At 40.4% G+C, this 18,479-nt stretch overlaps 1 protein-coding gene across 1 annotated transcript in view; it reads right to left on the bottom strand.

Annotated features, from left to right (window-relative positions):
- KCNMB4 (potassium calcium-activated channel subfamily M regulatory beta subunit 4) overlaps positions 1–18,479 on the bottom strand; it is a 68,263-nt gene that overhangs the window by 37,118 nt on the left and 12,666 nt on the right. Inside the window, exon 2 of the mRNA XM_004281886.4 lies at positions 3,151–3,278. Coding sequence (XP_004281934.1) covers positions 3,151–3,278 — 128 coding nt within the window. The remainder of the gene's footprint in view (positions 1–3,150; positions 3,279–18,479) is intronic.

Below are 18,479 nucleotides of genomic sequence, written 5' to 3'. Positions count from 1 at the left end.
ACTCTCACACCAATTACTTTCTAAATCAGAGATCTATTCATGTCAGTCTTTGGTTCAAAAAAAAAAAAAAAACTTTTCACAAATTTTCATTGCCCATATGACAAAGACCATCTCCTTAGTTTGGCATTTTTGACCCTTTAGAAATCTAACCCAAGCTACCTTTCCAGCTTACAGATTCACCACTCCTTATTATATAACCTATTACCTAATGTACCTTACATCATCAAGCTTGGTTTCTTTATCGCAGCCACCCCATCTTCAAGGTCTTCCTCCCTTTCATTTCTAGCTGACGAAGTCATACTTATATTTGCATAAGCATCTGTTTCCCCCAATAAAGTCTAATTCCTTGGAAGCAAAGAACCTGCCTTATTATTCTGACACATTGCATTCATTGATACATTCATTCACCAAACATTTTTAAACTGAGAACCAGGCACTGTGTGAAGTGCTAGGGATTCAAAGCCAAAGAAGATATAGCCCACACCATTAACCAGTAGACAGTCTGGTTGGGAAGATGGGCATACAAAAAATTCCAGGAGAGGGTGACAGGTGAGAGGATAGAGCAGTGGCTCTCGATCCTGGTCGTATGTTAGAATCCCTGGAATCAATTTTTTAATCAATTTAAAAGAATGCTAATGCCTAGGTTCAACCACCAAGAATTCTAATTTATTTGGTCTGCAATGCGTTTTTTTAAAAGCTCTTCTGGTATAGTTACGATAGTGAGGGTTGCAAACCTCTGAGAAAGAGCTCTATACACAACATGGGAGGTACACCTTATAGCTGGCACTTTTGGTCGTTCCACAAATTCTGCCCCCTTCTGTACAACCTTCCTCCACATGATTTAGGAGACACTGCCTTATCCCCATCTCAGAGGTAGATTCTAATTGCTCTTTCTTGTGATTGGTTTAGGTGTAGGCAAGGACACCTGAGGGGAGGCTGGTTGTGGGAAGTTGGGAAAAGGTTTCCTAATCTTAAGAAAAATATACCAGGAGAGATAGGTTTCTTTCTGCCTTTGGACACTGCTGTGCCTGGCTGTGACATCTGGAACCACAGCAACCACACTGTATCCATGAGGGGAGCCACCGGGAGGTAAAACAGAGATCTAGAAAGGAGCGGCATTCTTGATGACACTGTCAAGTCATTGTATCAAACTACCCTACTATTGGTCCACCTGTGCATTTTTGGATGTGTGAAATAATAAATTTCCTAACTGTTTATGCTATTTTGAGTCAGTTTTCTGTTGACCTGAAGCAGATGGTATCCTAACTGATATACAAATAAACCAAACTTGAAGATCAAGGAAAGCAGTCCAGAGAAGGTGATAATCAGAGGAGAGTCTTCAGCAAGGCAGTCAAGAAGCAGGAGAGACAAATAAATAGGCATGGATATAAAAGCATAAGATATTCATGGAACTTCCTATAGTTCAGAATGGCTACTGCAAATAATACGAGTATGGAGATGAAGCTGGAGAGGAGGGAGTCTGGGGCAAGAACTTGAGGAGGCCTGTATGCTGTGAACTAGATTAAATATGGCCACAAAACCGTTGCCACTTCTTCTATCAAGAAGCAGAATCTGGGCTTCCCAGGTGGCACAGTGGTTGAGAGTCCGCCTGCCGATGCAGGGGACACGGGTTCGTGCCCCCGTCTGGGAAGATCCCACGTGCCGCGGAGCGCCTGGGCCCGTGAGCCATGGCCGCTGAGCCTGCGCGTCCGGAGTCTGTGCTCCACAACGGGAGAGGTTGCAGCAGTGAGAGGCCCGCGTACCGCAAAAAAAAAAAAAAAAAAAGAATCAGAGTCTATTTCAATACCCCATGAATCTGGCTGGCTTCATGACTTGCCTCGACCAATAGAACATGTCAAAAGGGATGTGACGTGAGTTCCGGAGCCAAGGCCTGGCTCTCTTTAAACGCTGTCCTGAGGCTGCCATATTGGAAGGAAGGCAATCTAGCCTGCTGGCAGATGAGAGGCCAGGTGGAGAACGGAGGTGCCTCAGCTGAGCCAGCACCAAGTGCTGGGCATGTGAGGGAGGGTCCATGCCCTCGTGGACCACGCAGCTAGTCCAGCCATCATGTGAAGAACCAGCAGATGAACTTCCCAGCCAACCCACAGGATCTAAGAAATAATAAATCACCGTCGCAGTAGGCCACTAGATTTGGGGTGGCTTGTTACACAACAACAGATACATACATAGGCCATGCCAAGATGTTTGGACTTTACTCTGAAAACTATGAGGAGTAACCTGATCAGACTCATGTTTTAGAAAGATCACCTTGGCAGCAACGTGGAGAATGTCTTGGAGGGGGGTGCAGGGCAGAGGTAGAAGGACTGGTTAGAAGACTATTGTGTTAATAGGGCTGAGAAATAATATGAATCTGAACTAAAACAGTGGCAGAGGGAAGGCAGAGAAGAGTTAATATAAGGGGTAAAATCAACAGGATGGTGAATACAGGTTATAGAGTGTAAAGGAGAAAATGAGTTAAGAATTACTCAAAGCTTCTGGACTCTGCAAACGAGGGGACGATAGCGCCATTCGCTAAGAGAGGGAACTATGGGAGGAAGAGAAAGTCTGACCTAACTTTGGAACTCCCAAGTGGAGATGTACAGCAAGGAGTTGAGAATACTCAATACGCAATAAATGTTTGATGAACAAATTACTATGGTTAATCTGGTTGGGAACTGAAGTATTCATTGCTATACGGCATAACTTGAGTTCTCTCTAAGACAAGTAAAGTTATAATGGTGTGAACTCATTTTATGGATACTTGGTCAGAACAGAAAGGAAAAAGAAAGATAAGATTTGATGTAGCCCAAAATGCTGATACATCTGCACACTGTTCAGTTTGTGTGCATTAATCTATAATTCTCAGGGAACATTCCTAGTATACAACGTTCTTACCTAAAGGCACTTTCTTAGTGTATGCAGAGGGTAAACTCTATGATACAGGTTCTCTCTTTTTCTTGGCTGGCAGATTCTTTACATGCCACCCAACCTGTAGAATAAGAAGGGGCTTCCCTAGCTACATGCTAGAAAGAGTTGAGACTATCTCCACGTTGTATATTTTGCCAAATGAGCCCACTCTATGATTTACTAATATAATAAACTACAGAGGCTACAAACAACTTTAATATGCACATGTAAATATTGGCTTACCTTTGAAATTGATTAAAATAGCAAGTAAATGGCTGGGAACCAATCTCATCTTTCCAGTACTGTTGCCAATTCATGACACTTTCCAAGTTCTTCTGATTTTCTCTCTTACAGGGAGGGATATAGGAGCACTAACAAAACAGAACACAGAAAGTAAACCTATTATTCTATAGAATATTGAAATATAGTCCTTTTTAATAGACAGATGGCATTATGCTGATGGTAAATCTAATTCTGACCTATTTAATTGTTAATTTAACCAAACTGAAATTCCGAAACTATATTTCAAGTTTTGAATTTGGTGCAATTACAGAAAGTATTCCGATAACAAAAGTACAGCCAAAAATAACTTTCAGTCATTACAGTATAAAGATACTTTATAAACAATTAGTTACAATTTATTAGTGAATTTAAAGCGTAATATACTCTGTCTTTGCGGGCCTGCCAATCAACAAAGGGGGGGAAGACAAAACTTAATTTTTATCCCCAATCTCTAATAGACCTTGATATTTTCTTCTTCCACTTTTAACTAACAAATCAAGCACATAGCTCTCCACAGATACTGCTCTCAACTGCTGAAACTCCAGTTTTCTTTTCTTACATTTTCTTGGACAACAAAATCAACAGAAAATTTCCTCTCAAGTATAGGATCAATGCATTTTGCTAACTGATGTCCTTTTCTAGCCATGCCTCTGACAAAGTAGTTCTCTCAGAAGGGACTTTATTACTCTAAGCAATATAGACTCAGCAGAATTAGAAAACTGCTCTTAACCTTAGATGTTAAAATTAACCCTTAGCATTCTAATCCATTTTCTCCATTTCAGTTTTTCATCATGATGATGATCAAGATGAAGATGATGTCAGTTTACAGTTGTTGAGTGTTTACTATGCAAGACACTGTAATAAGTGCTTAAGAGGCCTGACTTCCTGTACTTCATACAGCAATCCTCTACTGATGCCCAACCTACAGATGAGGAAACTGAGATTTCTGTTAGCTCTACAGCTAGAACTAGAGTCTGGTGATTCATCACATTTTACTCTCAGATGTTTTTACAAAGGTGTTCATTATTAAGAAGCAGGAAAAAATCCATTAGCTCTAGAGTATAATTTGAGTTGCATTATTTTAGAGCATATAATTTGTCAATGCCTTATCACTATTTTCTAGTAAAATACAAACTTTTTAGTACGATGTATAAAGCTCTCCATGAGGTCCCTGCCCTGTCCTCGTCCTCACTTGAGCCTGGGATGCAGACGTACAGAAGCACTTGCTCCCAAATCTGCCACATGGAATCACACAGTATCATACTTGTCTGTTTTATGTCAGCCTCTCCAATTTGTTGGCAAGTTGGGACAAGGGCTATTTTTTTCTCTTCTGTCTTTAAACTTAGGACTATACCTGATTACAGTGAAATTTCAAAAATGTTGGTAAAATTAATTAATAATAACACACTTAGGGGTTTCCCTGGTGGCACAGTGGTTGAGAGTCCGATGCAGCGGACACGTGCTCGTGCCCCGGTCGGGGAAGATTCCACATGCCGCAGAGAAGCTAGGCCCGTGAGCCATGGCCTCTGAGCCTGCGCGTCCGGAGCCTGTGCTCCGCAACGGGAGAGGCCACAACAGTGAGAGGCCCGCGTACCGCAAAAAATAAATAAATAAATAAAAATAATAACACACTTAGATACATCTTATTCAAGACGGTGAAACTATTTTCACAGTGGTTAAACATTTTAAAAATATATATGAACATTTTAAATTTTAGTAAATTTGTTTATTTTTGTTATATGTAACGAACTCACAACATGTTATGCAAATATCGTCTCAATGCTTGAATCACTGCACATTTATCTTCTGCACATATAGTTTCACTTCTACTAATAACAACAGTATAAAGCTAAAAAGTTCTGTGAAATTATGAATTCTGAGTTCTTCAAAGCAATAGTTAGGCTTAGAAGCAATGGAGACCATTAGATAGGGCTCCAGTCCTATTATTTGTTACATGTTTAGACTTGAGTAAATCACTTTCTTTTTCTGGATTTCATTTTTTCTAATCTGTTAAATCTCCAAAATAATTTCGATCTCTACATCTCTATGATTCTCTTCTTGGAGATACAAGCAAGAAAGGACCCAGAAGAAGGCAGGACTACAAACACCGTTGCAGTGTTTTTCCCGAAAGAGATCCTGCCCACTGGAGAGATGGCTGGGAAGATTGATGAAGCCACCATTCCAGCCAGCAAGAAGGACAAGTGTAGCAGGTCTTTACTTGGGGACCTGTATTTTGCATTAGGAAAATGTTCAAAAGGGGCCTCTGATTTTCCTATTGTTTATTTCCTATAATGTGCTGGACATTTCCTTTCCTTCTGTTAAAAATTCTTTTTCTATATCATGGTCAACTAGTTTGTAAAGTGAGAGTAGGCACCAAATCACTGTGCTCTTTGTAGAAAGGAGAAATTTCTAGATTTGGAGGCAGAAGCCGTGAGGTAGGAAACCCAAAAATTCATCAGAGCTCTTTTTGCAATGGGCATACTCAACACAAGAGGTATACTAGACATTTTAGGGAATAACAACGAATAACCAAATGTAATTAAAGCAGATTTTACAATTTTGCAAGTTAACTCAGCCTGAATTCTTTACTATTCAGTTTTGGTGGGGGTGGAAGGAAGAAATGGATTTAAAAGAAACATCTCTACTGAATGACACTCTATGATCTGACCAGGAGAATCACACTTACATGTTTCTGAAAAAGTCAAACAAAAACTTTCACTGAGTGTGTAAAGTTTTGTATTAGTGATTTGTATGTTGTGATTTTATGTGGGATAAAAGAAATGTTTCCTGCCTTTAGGAAACTTTGAGCTGGTATGGATGGATTTTTGGAAACAAAGTACTCTTTCACGTTGGGGAAAATAACCTGTGATCAAAATTGAAGTATTTTTTCCATGGACTGCATTCTTTCCAAAGAGTATCATAGATTAAATGAGCTTACAATACTCCAGCAACTTCTAAAGCTCACATCGTTTTGAAAGGAAACTTGTTAAAAGGCTAAACTTTAGGCTCTTAAAAATCATTACTGTTTATTTTGTTATACCATGATTGGCCGTTTAGTCGGTCTTTAAAATTTCTGTGAAGCCTAACTCAGATTCTCCCTAGATTCCTTCTCAATTTTACTTAGTGGATCAGTGTAGATTGTTAGAATTTTAAAATAAGCTATAAATGAAAATTCAAAGCAGTGTTCTAGAAAAAAGAATTCGAAAATCAGTCATAGAAACCTTCCTTTCTAGGTTGTTCAAGTCTGATGGTTTTCCATGCACCAAAATGCTCCCTCATGAATCTCTCTCCTTTGGAGGAGGGGCACAAATAACAATGTATGTCATATCATCATCATCATCATTACTATCATCATGTGGTTAACATTTATTCACTATATGTCAAGCATCTCATTAATCCAAATCTCATTTAATTCAAATGAGCAAATATTATAATCACCCCCTTTTTACAGATGGGGAAACTGAGGGACAGAGGGGTTTAAGAAACTTTCCTTAGGTTACAATGGCAAATGGAATAGCTGGGATTCCAACTGCAGAGGATTCTTAACCACTGCACCACACTACCTCCCTTTAGGGCGTCCCAGTTTTCTCTCTTTGGAGCCCCCTGGTTTGGAGGTAAGGGAGGTGTCCCGACTTCTGCACCCTTCTCTTGGAGAAATAGTATAACGTTTCTTTGGGAATGGAATTGGTGTCGTTTTCCTGAGGACTGGTGGGCTGAGGCCGTCTGTTGCAGCCCTTTGTTTTTCCAATATACTCCCAGAGAAATGCATTGTTAAGTCCTTGCTTGTTCCCTTCTGTCTCAATTTGGCTTCAGGGCTGGTTTTTGGTGCCACAGATGTAATTTCACTTAGGTGAATTTATAGACACAATGTGTTTGGTCATGGAGGACAATGGGCATTCCCTTGGAGAAACTTTTTCATACAGTTCTGACCTTTCTTTTTTTTCACTTGCAAAGGCAGCATTTCCCAACTTCTAATATCATCATCGCCCAAATAACCTTCACTAGACGCTGTGTCATTTGCGGCCTAAACTTGCATGAAATCACTTTCTTTAAAAAGTCAGGAGAAAAAGAAGCATGTGAAAAAATATATTTGTTTAGTGCCTACCTTTTAGAAAGAAAATTTGACTTTTGCATTCATGAAGGAAGTTGAGGGGATCCAGTGGGCTATTCTGAGTATATTAACATAAAGACTTCCAGTGAGTTTATTAAGGGAAAAACTATCATCACTTGATGTGGAATATTTGACTGCGTATGTATTATCACTTATTTTCCATTATCTCATTTTAGGGTTTATCAAGATTTGTAACAGTATTCTTTTTCAGCCTACCACGATGAATTTACATTTTAATAGAACACTTCTTGAGTGGGTTCTTTGTGATGTGTCTTGAGGATTGCGTTTCAATCATGTGGGCAGAGTAGGCAAAATTCACTTTCTTCCTTTACTGAGTCATTTAAAAAAAACCATTGCACAAGACACGTGGTCCATTTAAACACTGGGGGCCGGATTCTATGATAGGCATTACCTAAGAAAGGGAACTGAAGAAACTTTTTGATTCCAGTTTCTTTCTTGACTTGACTTGGTTAGGGAGAATAGTATTGAAAGATATAATACTGGAATGGGTTTAGTGGATTCGATACTTTCCAAAGTAAATTATTGGTTAGAAAATGAATTCTTAAAACATTATCTACTGGAACACAGGTTTGATTACATTTTATACTATAATCCTCCATTTTCTGAAATCCTGTAAGACATCTCTGTGTCAGCTATGATTTATAATATTAATGACATTTCTGACAATATACACATACAATCAGAAAAGCACTAAAAGAAGAAAAAGAAAAAAGGGGAGTTCCCTGGGGGTCTAGTGGTTAGGATTTGGCACTTTCACTGCCGGGGCCCGGATTTAATCCCTGGTGGGGAACTAAGATCCTGCAAGCCGCACGGCCAAAAAGAAAGAAAAAGAAAAAAAAGAAAAGCACTGTGGAATCAAAAGTATAACTGAATCATTTATAAACCACACACTATTTCACATGCCTCATGACTTCATTAATTGTGTGCAAACATGCATGCACACACACACACACACACACACACACATTCCTTATGAATGTAGGTTAATTGAACAAACATGAAATTATATGTCGGCTAAAAAGTTCTAGGGCAGGTGGTTCCAGAATGTACACCCATATCTGAAAGCTAAATGGAAACACTCTTATGGAAGAATTTGAAGGTCAAATACATGGCTTAGAAAATGTGAAAAGTAAGGCTAACTAAGAATAGTTAGGGGCTTCCCTGGTGGCGCAGTGGTTGAGAGTCCGCCTGCCGATTCAGGGGACACGGGTTCGTGCCCCGGTCCGGGAGGGTCCCGCATGCCGCGGAGCGGCTGGGCCCGTGAGCCGTGGCCGCTGGGCCTGTGTGTCCAGAGCCTGTGCTCCGCAACGGGAGAAGCCACAGCAGTGAGAGGCCCACGTACAGCAAAAAAAAAAAAAAGAATAGTTAGGAGATGCTAAATTAATAACTAAGGAGATGCTAAATTAGCTCTTCAGAGAGAGCAGGCTGGGCAGGTACAGAGAGGTGCCCAGCCTAAAACAGTGTTCATCAAAGTATGGTCCACAGACTACTGACTGTGTCAAAAAGACCCACCCTCCTGAGACTGATTCAGTAGGACTAGGAACCTGCATTTAGTTATTTATTTTATTTGTGGCTGTGTGTTGGCTCTCCGTTGCTGTGCACGGGCTTTCTCTAGTTGCGGCAAGCAGGGGCTACTCTTTGTTGCGGTTCGCGGGCTCCTCATTGCGGTGTCTTCTCTTGTTGCAGAGCACGGGCTCTAGGCACACAGGCTCAGTAGTTGTGGCTCGTGGGCTCTAGCACGCAGGCTCAGTAGTTGTGGCTCACGGGCTTAGCTGCTCCGTGGCATGTGGGATCTTCCCGGACCAGGGCTCAAACCCATGTCCTCTGCATTGGCAGGTGAATTCTTAACCACTGTGCCACCAGGGAAGCCCCAATAAAGCATTCTCGATTGCTGAGTATAGGATACAAAGATTAGATGTTACTCCCGACCCCTCTTCTTCCTTCCCTCCCAGGAGCATGTAGTGCAGTAATAGGAGCATATGCACAAAGTGCTTTGTGATTGCAAAAGAGGAAGCGAACATTTTGGCTTCAGGAGGGTAGGGGTGGAATAAGAGAAGGCTTCACAAAAGAGGTGACATGATTGTGTCTTTACGGCTGAACAGGAGTTTGCTTCTCAGAGAATGGGTTGGGAAGGTGACAGTCCAAGAAGATGAAATGGAATGTGATGGATGTTCCAGAAAGACTGAATCATCTAATGTGCTTGACGGAGAGGGGCATGGGAGATGGCATTGGAAAATGCCCAAATTATCTGAACTACTACTCATGAAGAATTGTTCCTCTGTCCTTGCATGCCCCTGTGAAAAGCTGCTCAATACCTCCAGCAGAGTATTCCCACCCACCCCCAACACTCCTTTAGTTAGAATGTATTACTATGTGTTGGTATTACATCTGCACTTTCGTAATGTAACATTATTCATTTAACTTCTGGATTCAAGTAGACTGCTAAAGTTGGTGATATTATTAAAACTGAGAAAAGTTTGCAACAACATTCCACTTTCAAGAGAAAATAGTTCATTCAGCTCTAGAGTTGGAAAATAAAAATACGGTGTCTTTGCCAAAAATAGAGGTCGAATCTAAACAGAAGTCAGACCAAAACTAGAAGTTTTAATCTGGAAGAAGCTCAATAGTTATTAAGCATGGCAGTACATGTAAAAATTTGTTCAATGGCTTATGATGATAATTTAAAATCCTTGAGGAGATGGTCAATCCTCTTACAACCACACAGAACACAGAAATGAAACAAAACATCTTAAATGCTCATGCATGCCTTCAGATAGGCTCATAATGTGTATGTATGTGTGTATATATACATGTATATATATTTAATGAAATATTACAACATCATTTCTGCATGAATGAAACCAACAAGCCCTGTCCATAAGTCCCTAAAACCAGGATTGATAGATGGGGGTGATGAAAAATTGATGCTTCCTATTTGTGACAGAATGTATTTTCCAAAGATGGCTGCACCAATATCCATCCTATTTCACATGCTCTTACAATGTGACATTGACACTCCTCTATTCAGAGGTGTGGGTTTCCCTTCCCTAGAACATGGATGAGACTGTGATTACAGAGTATGTGATGCTATGTGACTTCTAAGGCTGAATCAGAAAAGAGGACATAGCTTCTGCTTGAATCTCTCTCTTGGGAATGTGTGCCTTTGGAATTCTGACACTATGCTGTAAGGAAGCCCAAAGTAGCCCATGCAGAGAGATCACATGGAAAGGCCTGTGTGGAGAGGAACCAAGGCCCCCCAGTCAACAGCCAACATCAACTCTCTGATATGAGAGTAAATGAGCCTTCAGATGATTCTAGCCTCCAGCCTCCGAGAATTCTACAACAACCTCAGACATCATAGGGCAGAGATAAACTGTCCCCATAGTGCCCTGTCTGTATTTATGACCCACAGAATTTGTGAGCATAATAAAAATGATTTCATCCATCAATGGTAACTTTTGACAGTGACTAAGAGATCATAGGACCCCTAGGACTAAAAATGTGGAAAACCTTTAAGGTTCAACTTGATCTACATACCAGAAAAAACCTGAGGTTTGATGAAGTGGAGTCCAATGAGTCATCATGATGTAAGACAAGACTCCTTACCCACTCCCCAGACCTAAAGCTCCTTGAATGAAGGCAAGGCTACTTATTCTTGAAAAAGACCTGTGGCAGCACCTCAAGTAATGCCTACTAAAAATCTTCTCCTACCCTTTCCCAAGAGAACATGCAAACATTTACAAGAGCAGCTGTGCAGTGGGGAAAGGGCAGCCATTTACAGTATTATTGGACACTGGCTCTGTGCTAATCCTAATCCCTGGGGACACTAAGTATGACTGTGCTCGGAATGCGAGCTCATGGGGTCAGGGGAAAACGGAGTTTTGACCTAAGTTGATGTCACAATGGGTCCAGTGGGGCTTCCCCGGTGTCGCAGTGGTTAAGAATCCGCCTGCCAATGCAGGGGACACGGATTCAAGCCCTGGTCCAGGAAGATCTCACATGCCGTGGAGTAACTAAGCCCGTGAGCCACAACTACTGAGCCTGCGCTCCAGAGCCACGAGCCACAACTACTGAGCCTGTGTGCCACAACTACTGAAGCCCGCGCCTCTAGAGCCCATGCTCTGCAACAAGAGAAGCCACTGCAGTGAGAAGCCTGCGCACCGCAACGAAGAGTAGCCCCCGCTTGCTGCAACTAGTAAAAGCCCACACGCAGCAATAAAGTCCCAACGCAGCCAAAAATAAATAAATTAAATAAATAAATTAAAAAAAAAAAAAGGGTCCAGTGAGTCCATGAACTCTCCTGTGGTTGATATTCTAAATCTACAGATGCAATATACATGCTTGGTCTGGTTGTACACTGGTTGTAATTTCTACCCTGACTTCCTTTACCCATGGAGATAGGCTATTATGGTGGATGACTGAAACTACCTCCTTCCTCCCCAAATAGTAAACCACTACTGCATCCCTAGGGAAGTCACAGAGATTACAGGAGTGGGGATTCCTACCACATTAATGTTTAACTTGCCTATTTGGCTCTTGAAGAAGACACACAAGTCTTGGAGAATGACTGTATTGTTAAATGAATCGGTGGTAACTACCTTCAGTTGCTGTTTCAGATACAGTCTCTTTATTGGAGCAATTAAACTTACCTCCAGAGCCTATTCTATGGTGACTGATCTGACAAATGCTATCTTCTCCATCCTTGACAGAGAGCACCAGAGAGAGTTTGCTTTTCTCTGGCAGCGACGGTGTAGACTACTGTCTTACCCAGGTCTACCTCAACTCTCTCTGGACGTCATGCTCTAGTGTGCAGGGACCTTGACCCGTCGCCCTCCCACAGAACATCATACTGTCTGTACATTGAGGAGATCATGCTGATCAGAAATCAGGGAGTACAAACTGCCCTAGATTCCTTGGTAAAGTACAGGTGTGCCAGAGGGTGGGAGTGGCACAGGGGATTTCTGGATATCCCCTTCAAAGTGAAAGACAGATTGCTGTACCTTTCATTCCTTACAACTAAAAAAGAGGCACAATGCTTGATGGATCCTTTATACTTTGGAGGAAACATTTCCCCACATTTGGGATTGCTCCTCTGACCCCTTACTGAGTAACCCATTTACCTGCCAGCTTTCAGTGGCAGGCAGAGCAGGAGAACCCGCTCCAGGCACTCCAGGCTACAGAAAGCTCTCTTGATTGACTTCCGTGGCCCAGGGCCTCCAATGGTATCCAAGGTGACTGTGCCAGATTGGAGGGATAGATGGAGCCTGTAGAGAGCTCTGATAGCATAAATCAAACTCATGCTTCCTTTGACAAATCACTATCCTCCTTTTGAGAAACCCTTGGTTTGTTACCGAATGCCTGAACATGCGACACCCAGTCACCATGTTATCCATTGTATACTGGGCTATTTGACCCACTGAGACATATAGGTGGGGTTTTCAGGGCTAAAGCAGGTCCTGCCGGCAAATAAGATTCACAAGAAAATGGCTCGCATTCCCAACGCACCTTCTCTTTTGTACTGCGGCTTTCCCCAACTTGTCTTAATGTGCAGTTGTTAATGTGGGCTTGTTTTTCTCATACCAAGACATACATACCTCCAGGAGTACTCTGCAGTGTGCTAGGGAGTACCTGAAGCCTATGACCAGTTTTGATGGATGAAAAAATTTGAGCTCAGTTTGAGCATATCTTTGAGCAGAACTCCTGATTGTTTGTTTCTCTTGAAAGGCACGACGTTGGAGGTATAGACCTACACTGATTTATGGGCACTAGATAACAAATAATAAATTGCACTTTGAGTAAACAGATTAGAGTATGTTAAAGCCTCAGAAACAGAACTCTGAACAATACATAAGATCCAAAAGGTATACTTCCCATGCACCCTTTCTTAGGAAGCTACCTGAGGATGCACTCCACCAAAGCAAAGGTATAAAGCAGAAGGCATGGGGTCAAGGAAACAGAGTACCTAACAGAGGAGAGACACAGCAGGCCTAAGGTGCAACCAGTTCGGTTTGCGGCAGTAGGCTAAAGGAGTTCAGAAAAGTTATGCCAGGTAAGTTTTTTTAAAAGAGAAAAAAGTAGAATGAAACAGTTATGTATAATGAATAAGTATATGAAAAACAGTGTGCAAAGGAGTTTTACAATTCTGTGGGAGAATTTTGTTAAAGTAAGAGAAAGGTATACAAGGAAGTAAGAAAATATTATAAGAGGATGATTATCAGCTCAAAGAACATAAAAAGTTGCAATAAAAACGAACAATACGGGCTTCCGTGGTGGCGCAGTGGTTGAGAGTCCGCCTGCCGATCCAGGGGACACGGGTTCGTGCCCCGGTCCAGGAAGATCCCACATACCGCGGAGCGGCTGGGCCCGTGAGCGATGGCCGTTGAGCCTGCACATCCGGAGCCTGTGCTCCGCAACAGGAGAGGCCACAACAGTGAGAGGCCGCGTACCGCAAAAAAACAAACAAAAAAACCCCGAACAATACATAGTAAAAATAAGTTAAGCACTCAATGCTAATTTAGCCAAAAATTATGATATTTAAAGGATGAAGGGGGGAAAATGAGATGGAATGGGATGGTGTAAGAAAGCTAAATCCTCAGATTCAATCATAGGCAGGCAATTGTGTCTAAAATATATATATCAAACTGATACAGCAGTGTAACGCAACTATACTCCAATAAAAACAAACAAAACTCAAAAAAGTAAAATATATACATCACAGAGCTTACTGTTTAGAAACATGGTGGTAAATACTAGGAAAAACAGAAAACAAAAATAGTTAAATACAGTTGTTTCTGGATGCCAAAAGGGATTGGGACAGAGGAGTCCCAATAGTAGTTCTATTGAGAACTTTCTCCATTTCCTCTATGGTAATTCGTCTATTTTTTTTTTTTAAATCACTATTAGATTGTTTTAGTTTAGAAGTTTGTATTATCCTAGAGAATTACCATATCATCCTATGGTTTCAAATTTACTGGCATTGTATTTTGATCAAAGTATTCACTTGAAATTATTTTAACTTTTCCTATATTTACAGTTATTCCCTCATTCTTGTTTCTAATTTTGTGTTTTTGGAGAGCATTTCTTTGGTAACTAAACTTGTTGAGTATTCATATCTGAACTTATCTTTCTGAAAAAATGTTCTGCATTCCCTGAACATGCTCAATAAATCTCCAGTGGGAATTTATTTTTTAAATTTTTTGCCATGCTGCTTGCCTTGTGGGATCTCAATCTCAGCTCCCTGACCAGGGATTGAACCGGGGCCATGGCAGCGAAAGTCCAGAATCCTAACCACTAGGCAACCAGGGAACTTCCTCCAATGGAAATTTTGAAGCTCTGCAAAATTTTAATGCCATAAATTTGTGTTGTTAGTTTTCCACCTAGCAGCTCTGCAAAATCAAATAAGTATCTGTTGAAAAACACTGAAGGGCAAGGTGCTTGACATCAACCAGAAGAAAACAGACATTCAGTACTTCACATGGGCATGGGAGAAAGAAAGCCCCATGGATGGAGGAGGTGGATGTTACCTCAGAACTAAGCAGTAAATGTATGCACATGCTCACACACACACACACACACACACACACCCAGTATTGTGTAAAGCCCTCCGACAACTACACAGAAAGTAAGCTCCAATCCAGCAGGGATTTCTTTTACCACTGCATCCCCAGAACCTAGAATAGTGTGCCTGCCACATGCAGGTCCTCCATAAACATCTCTTGAATTAATGATTCTACAGATATTTTAAAATAATGCAACCTGCAGAAGATTTGTACAAGTAGATATTTTCCTACCAGCTATGAAGATTAAGGAATGGAGAGTTGGAAATATTGAGATACCAGAAACTAAGCTGTTGTCTCGATATTACAAAGTTTGTGACAAAGTCCCTAAACTCTTTCCTTGCCCGTGAAATTTTCCCTACTTGATGCCTCAGTAATTATGTAAAAATGCAAATGCCAAGGTTTATTTATTCCACAAGTATTAATCAATTATACCTTCTTGGATCATATTTATCCATATATTATCTATAACCTGTATTATCAATAATCCTCAGTCTGTGAAGAAACTGAGGATCAAGAGGTTGAGTGATTGGGGGCTTACCTGGTGGCGCAGTGGTTGGGAATCTGCCTGCCAATGCAGGGGACACGGGTTCGAGCCCTGGTCCAGGAAGATCCCACATGCCGCAGAGCAACTAAGCCCGTGAGCCACAACTACTGAGCCCACGTGCCACAACTACTGAAGCCCGTGAGCCTAGAGCCCGTGCTCCATAACAAGAGAAGCCACCGCGATGAGAAGCCCGCGCACCACAAAGAAGAGTAGCCCCTGCTCGGCGCAACTAGAGAAAGCCCGCTTGCAGCAACGAAGACCCAACACAGCCAAAAATAAAATAAATAAATTTTTTTAAAAAAGAAAAAGAAAATTGAAGGATTGTTTAAGAAAAAATGTTGAGTGACCAGCCCAGAGGTGCACACCTAGATTCAGGTGTAGGTACCTCGATTTCAACACTGCAGCCTTTCCCACTCTACCAGGCAGCTTCTAAAGGTCTGCTATGAGTGCACCTCTGCCATGAACACAATTAGTGAAACCTAAGGTGGTGCCTGGAACACGAACCATAGAAGAGGCTTTCCATTCCTTCAGTACTGTGGCAACGTAAACTGGTATGGGTGAGGCAGGTATACAAGTACAACACACTGTGGTTTTCTCAAGTCGGTACCTTCATCTCCAACACACTGATCCTCTCAGCTGTATTCTCTAGTCGTGCCCTGTGTGCTCCACAGAGCATTTATTTTAAAGTAACATTTCTGGGATTTCTCTCATTACAGAAATAATGTTTTGCCAGCTATCTGGGCATCCCTTAGCTCCAGCCAAATTGACACAGAAAATTAACCATCACACCTAGTCTTATACAGAAGAGATGATCATTTATTGCTAAGACAGCTTCACATAATGAGTTTTGAATTATTGCTCTACCATGGTGCAAATATTCTCCCAAATTTGTCATTTTTCTTTCAATTTTAATGTTTTTTAAAAAATATAAGTTTTTTCTTACTATGTCATTAAATAAATGAGTGTATTCTTGTATGATTTTTGCTCTTGTTAGCCTTAGAAAGGCTTTGCCCACTGACCAAATTATGTAAATATTCATCTATATTTTTAGTACTTTCATAGTTTATTTTTGTACATTCAAAATGTGTTCCATCAAAATTATAATTTTATTTTAACTAAAAATTTTCTAAATAATTTTTGAGTATTTTGCAAATAAATTTTATTTGGAAAATTAATATTTTAAAGTACATATTTTTCCAAATAGTAGGGAAGTTTTAACCTCTTTACAAGTTATTTGAAATGCCAAATTTGCAAAGTAAATCTCCCATCAACATTATTTTTTGGTAAGAGCTTTACTGAAATATAACTGACATGCCATTCAATTCACCCCTTTAAAGTGTATAATTCAATGTTTTTAAGTGGATTCACAGAGGTGTACCACCGCCACAATCAATTTTAGAATGTTTTTATCACCCCAAGAAAACACCATATACGTACCCTTTAGCTATCATTCCCAATCATCCTATAGATTTCCCTACTCTAGACATTTCATGTAAATGGAATTGTATAATATGTGATCTTCTGTGGCTGACTTCTCACACTTGGCACGTTTTCAATCATGTTGTAGCATGTATCAACACTTCATTCCTTCTTATAGCCAAATAAAATTCCTTGCATGGATATAGCACATTTTGTTTGTCCATTTGTCAGTTGATGAACGTTTGATTTATTTCCACATTTTGGCTGTTATAAATAATGCTACTACAAATAGTCATGTACAAGTTTTTGTGTGGACATGTGTTTTCATTTCTTTTGGGTATATACCTAGGAATGGAGTTGCTGGGTCATATGTAATTCTGTTTAACTTTTTGAGGAACAGTCAACTGTTTTCCAAAGCAGCTGCAAATCTTTTACATTCTTACCAATAATGTATGAGGATTCTAATTTCTCCACACCCTCACCAAAACTTGTTATTGTCTTTTATTTTTTAATAGTCTTCTAGTGGATTGAAAGTGATATCTTATTGTGGTTTGTTTTTTTGTGTGTGTGGTACGCGGGCCTCTCACTGTTGTGGCCTCTCCCGTTACGGAGCACAGGCTCCGGCAGCATGTGGGATCTTCCCGGACCGGGGCACGAACCCGTGTCCCCTGCATCGGCAGGCAGACTCTCAACCACTGTGCCACCAGGGAAGCCCTTTTATTGTGGTTTTGACTTGCATTTCCCTAATGACTAATGATGTTGAACAAATTTTCATGTGCTTGTTGGCCATTTGTATACCTTCTTTGGAAAAATATCTGTTCCCAACTTTTGCCTATTTATAAATTGGGTTATTTGTCTTTTTGTTATTATTGTTATTGAGTTGTAAAGGTTCTTTATATATCCTGGATATTCAACCCTTATCAGATGTGCAAAAATTTCCTCTCATTCTGTGTTTGTCTTTTCACTTTCTTGATGGTATTGTTCAAAGCACAAACATTTTAAAATTTTGATTATGTCCAATTACCTATTTTTCCTTTGATTACTTACGCTTTTTGTGTCATGTTAAGAAACTGTGCCTAATTCAAAGGTATGAAGATGTACACCTATGCTCTCTTCTAAGAGCTTTATAGTTTTAGCTCTTATATTTAGGTCTCTCATCAATTTGAATTAATTTTTGTATATGGTGTGAAGTAGAAGTCCAACTTCACTCCTTTGCATGTGTATAAACAGTTGTTCCAGCACCACTGGTTAAAATAACTTTTTTTTTCTGTTGAATGCTCTTGACACCCTTGTCAAAATCAATTACTTATAAATGTATACATTTATTTCTGGACTCTCAACTCTATTCCATAGATTTGGAATCTATTCCTTATGCCAGTACCACACAGTCCTGGTTACTACAGTTTTCTAGTAAGTTTTAAAATTGGAAAGTGTGAGTCTTCCAATTTTGTTCTCCTTTTTCAAGATTGTTTTGGTTATCCTGGGTCCCTTGTACTTTCATCTGAATTTCAGGATTAGCTGGTCAACTTCTGACAAAGAAAATCCAGCTGAGTTTTTGATAGGAATTGTAATGAATCTATAGATCAATTTGGGGAGTGTGGCCATCATATTACAATATTCAGTCTTCCAATCTATG

This window comes from Orcinus orca, chromosome 11 (assembly GCF_937001465.1).
Source record: "Orcinus orca chromosome 11, mOrcOrc1.1, whole genome shotgun sequence".
Lineage (NCBI taxonomy): Eukaryota > Metazoa > Chordata > Mammalia > Artiodactyla > Delphinidae > Orcinus > Orcinus orca.
This window is presented reverse-complemented; position numbering and strand designations above follow the sequence as displayed.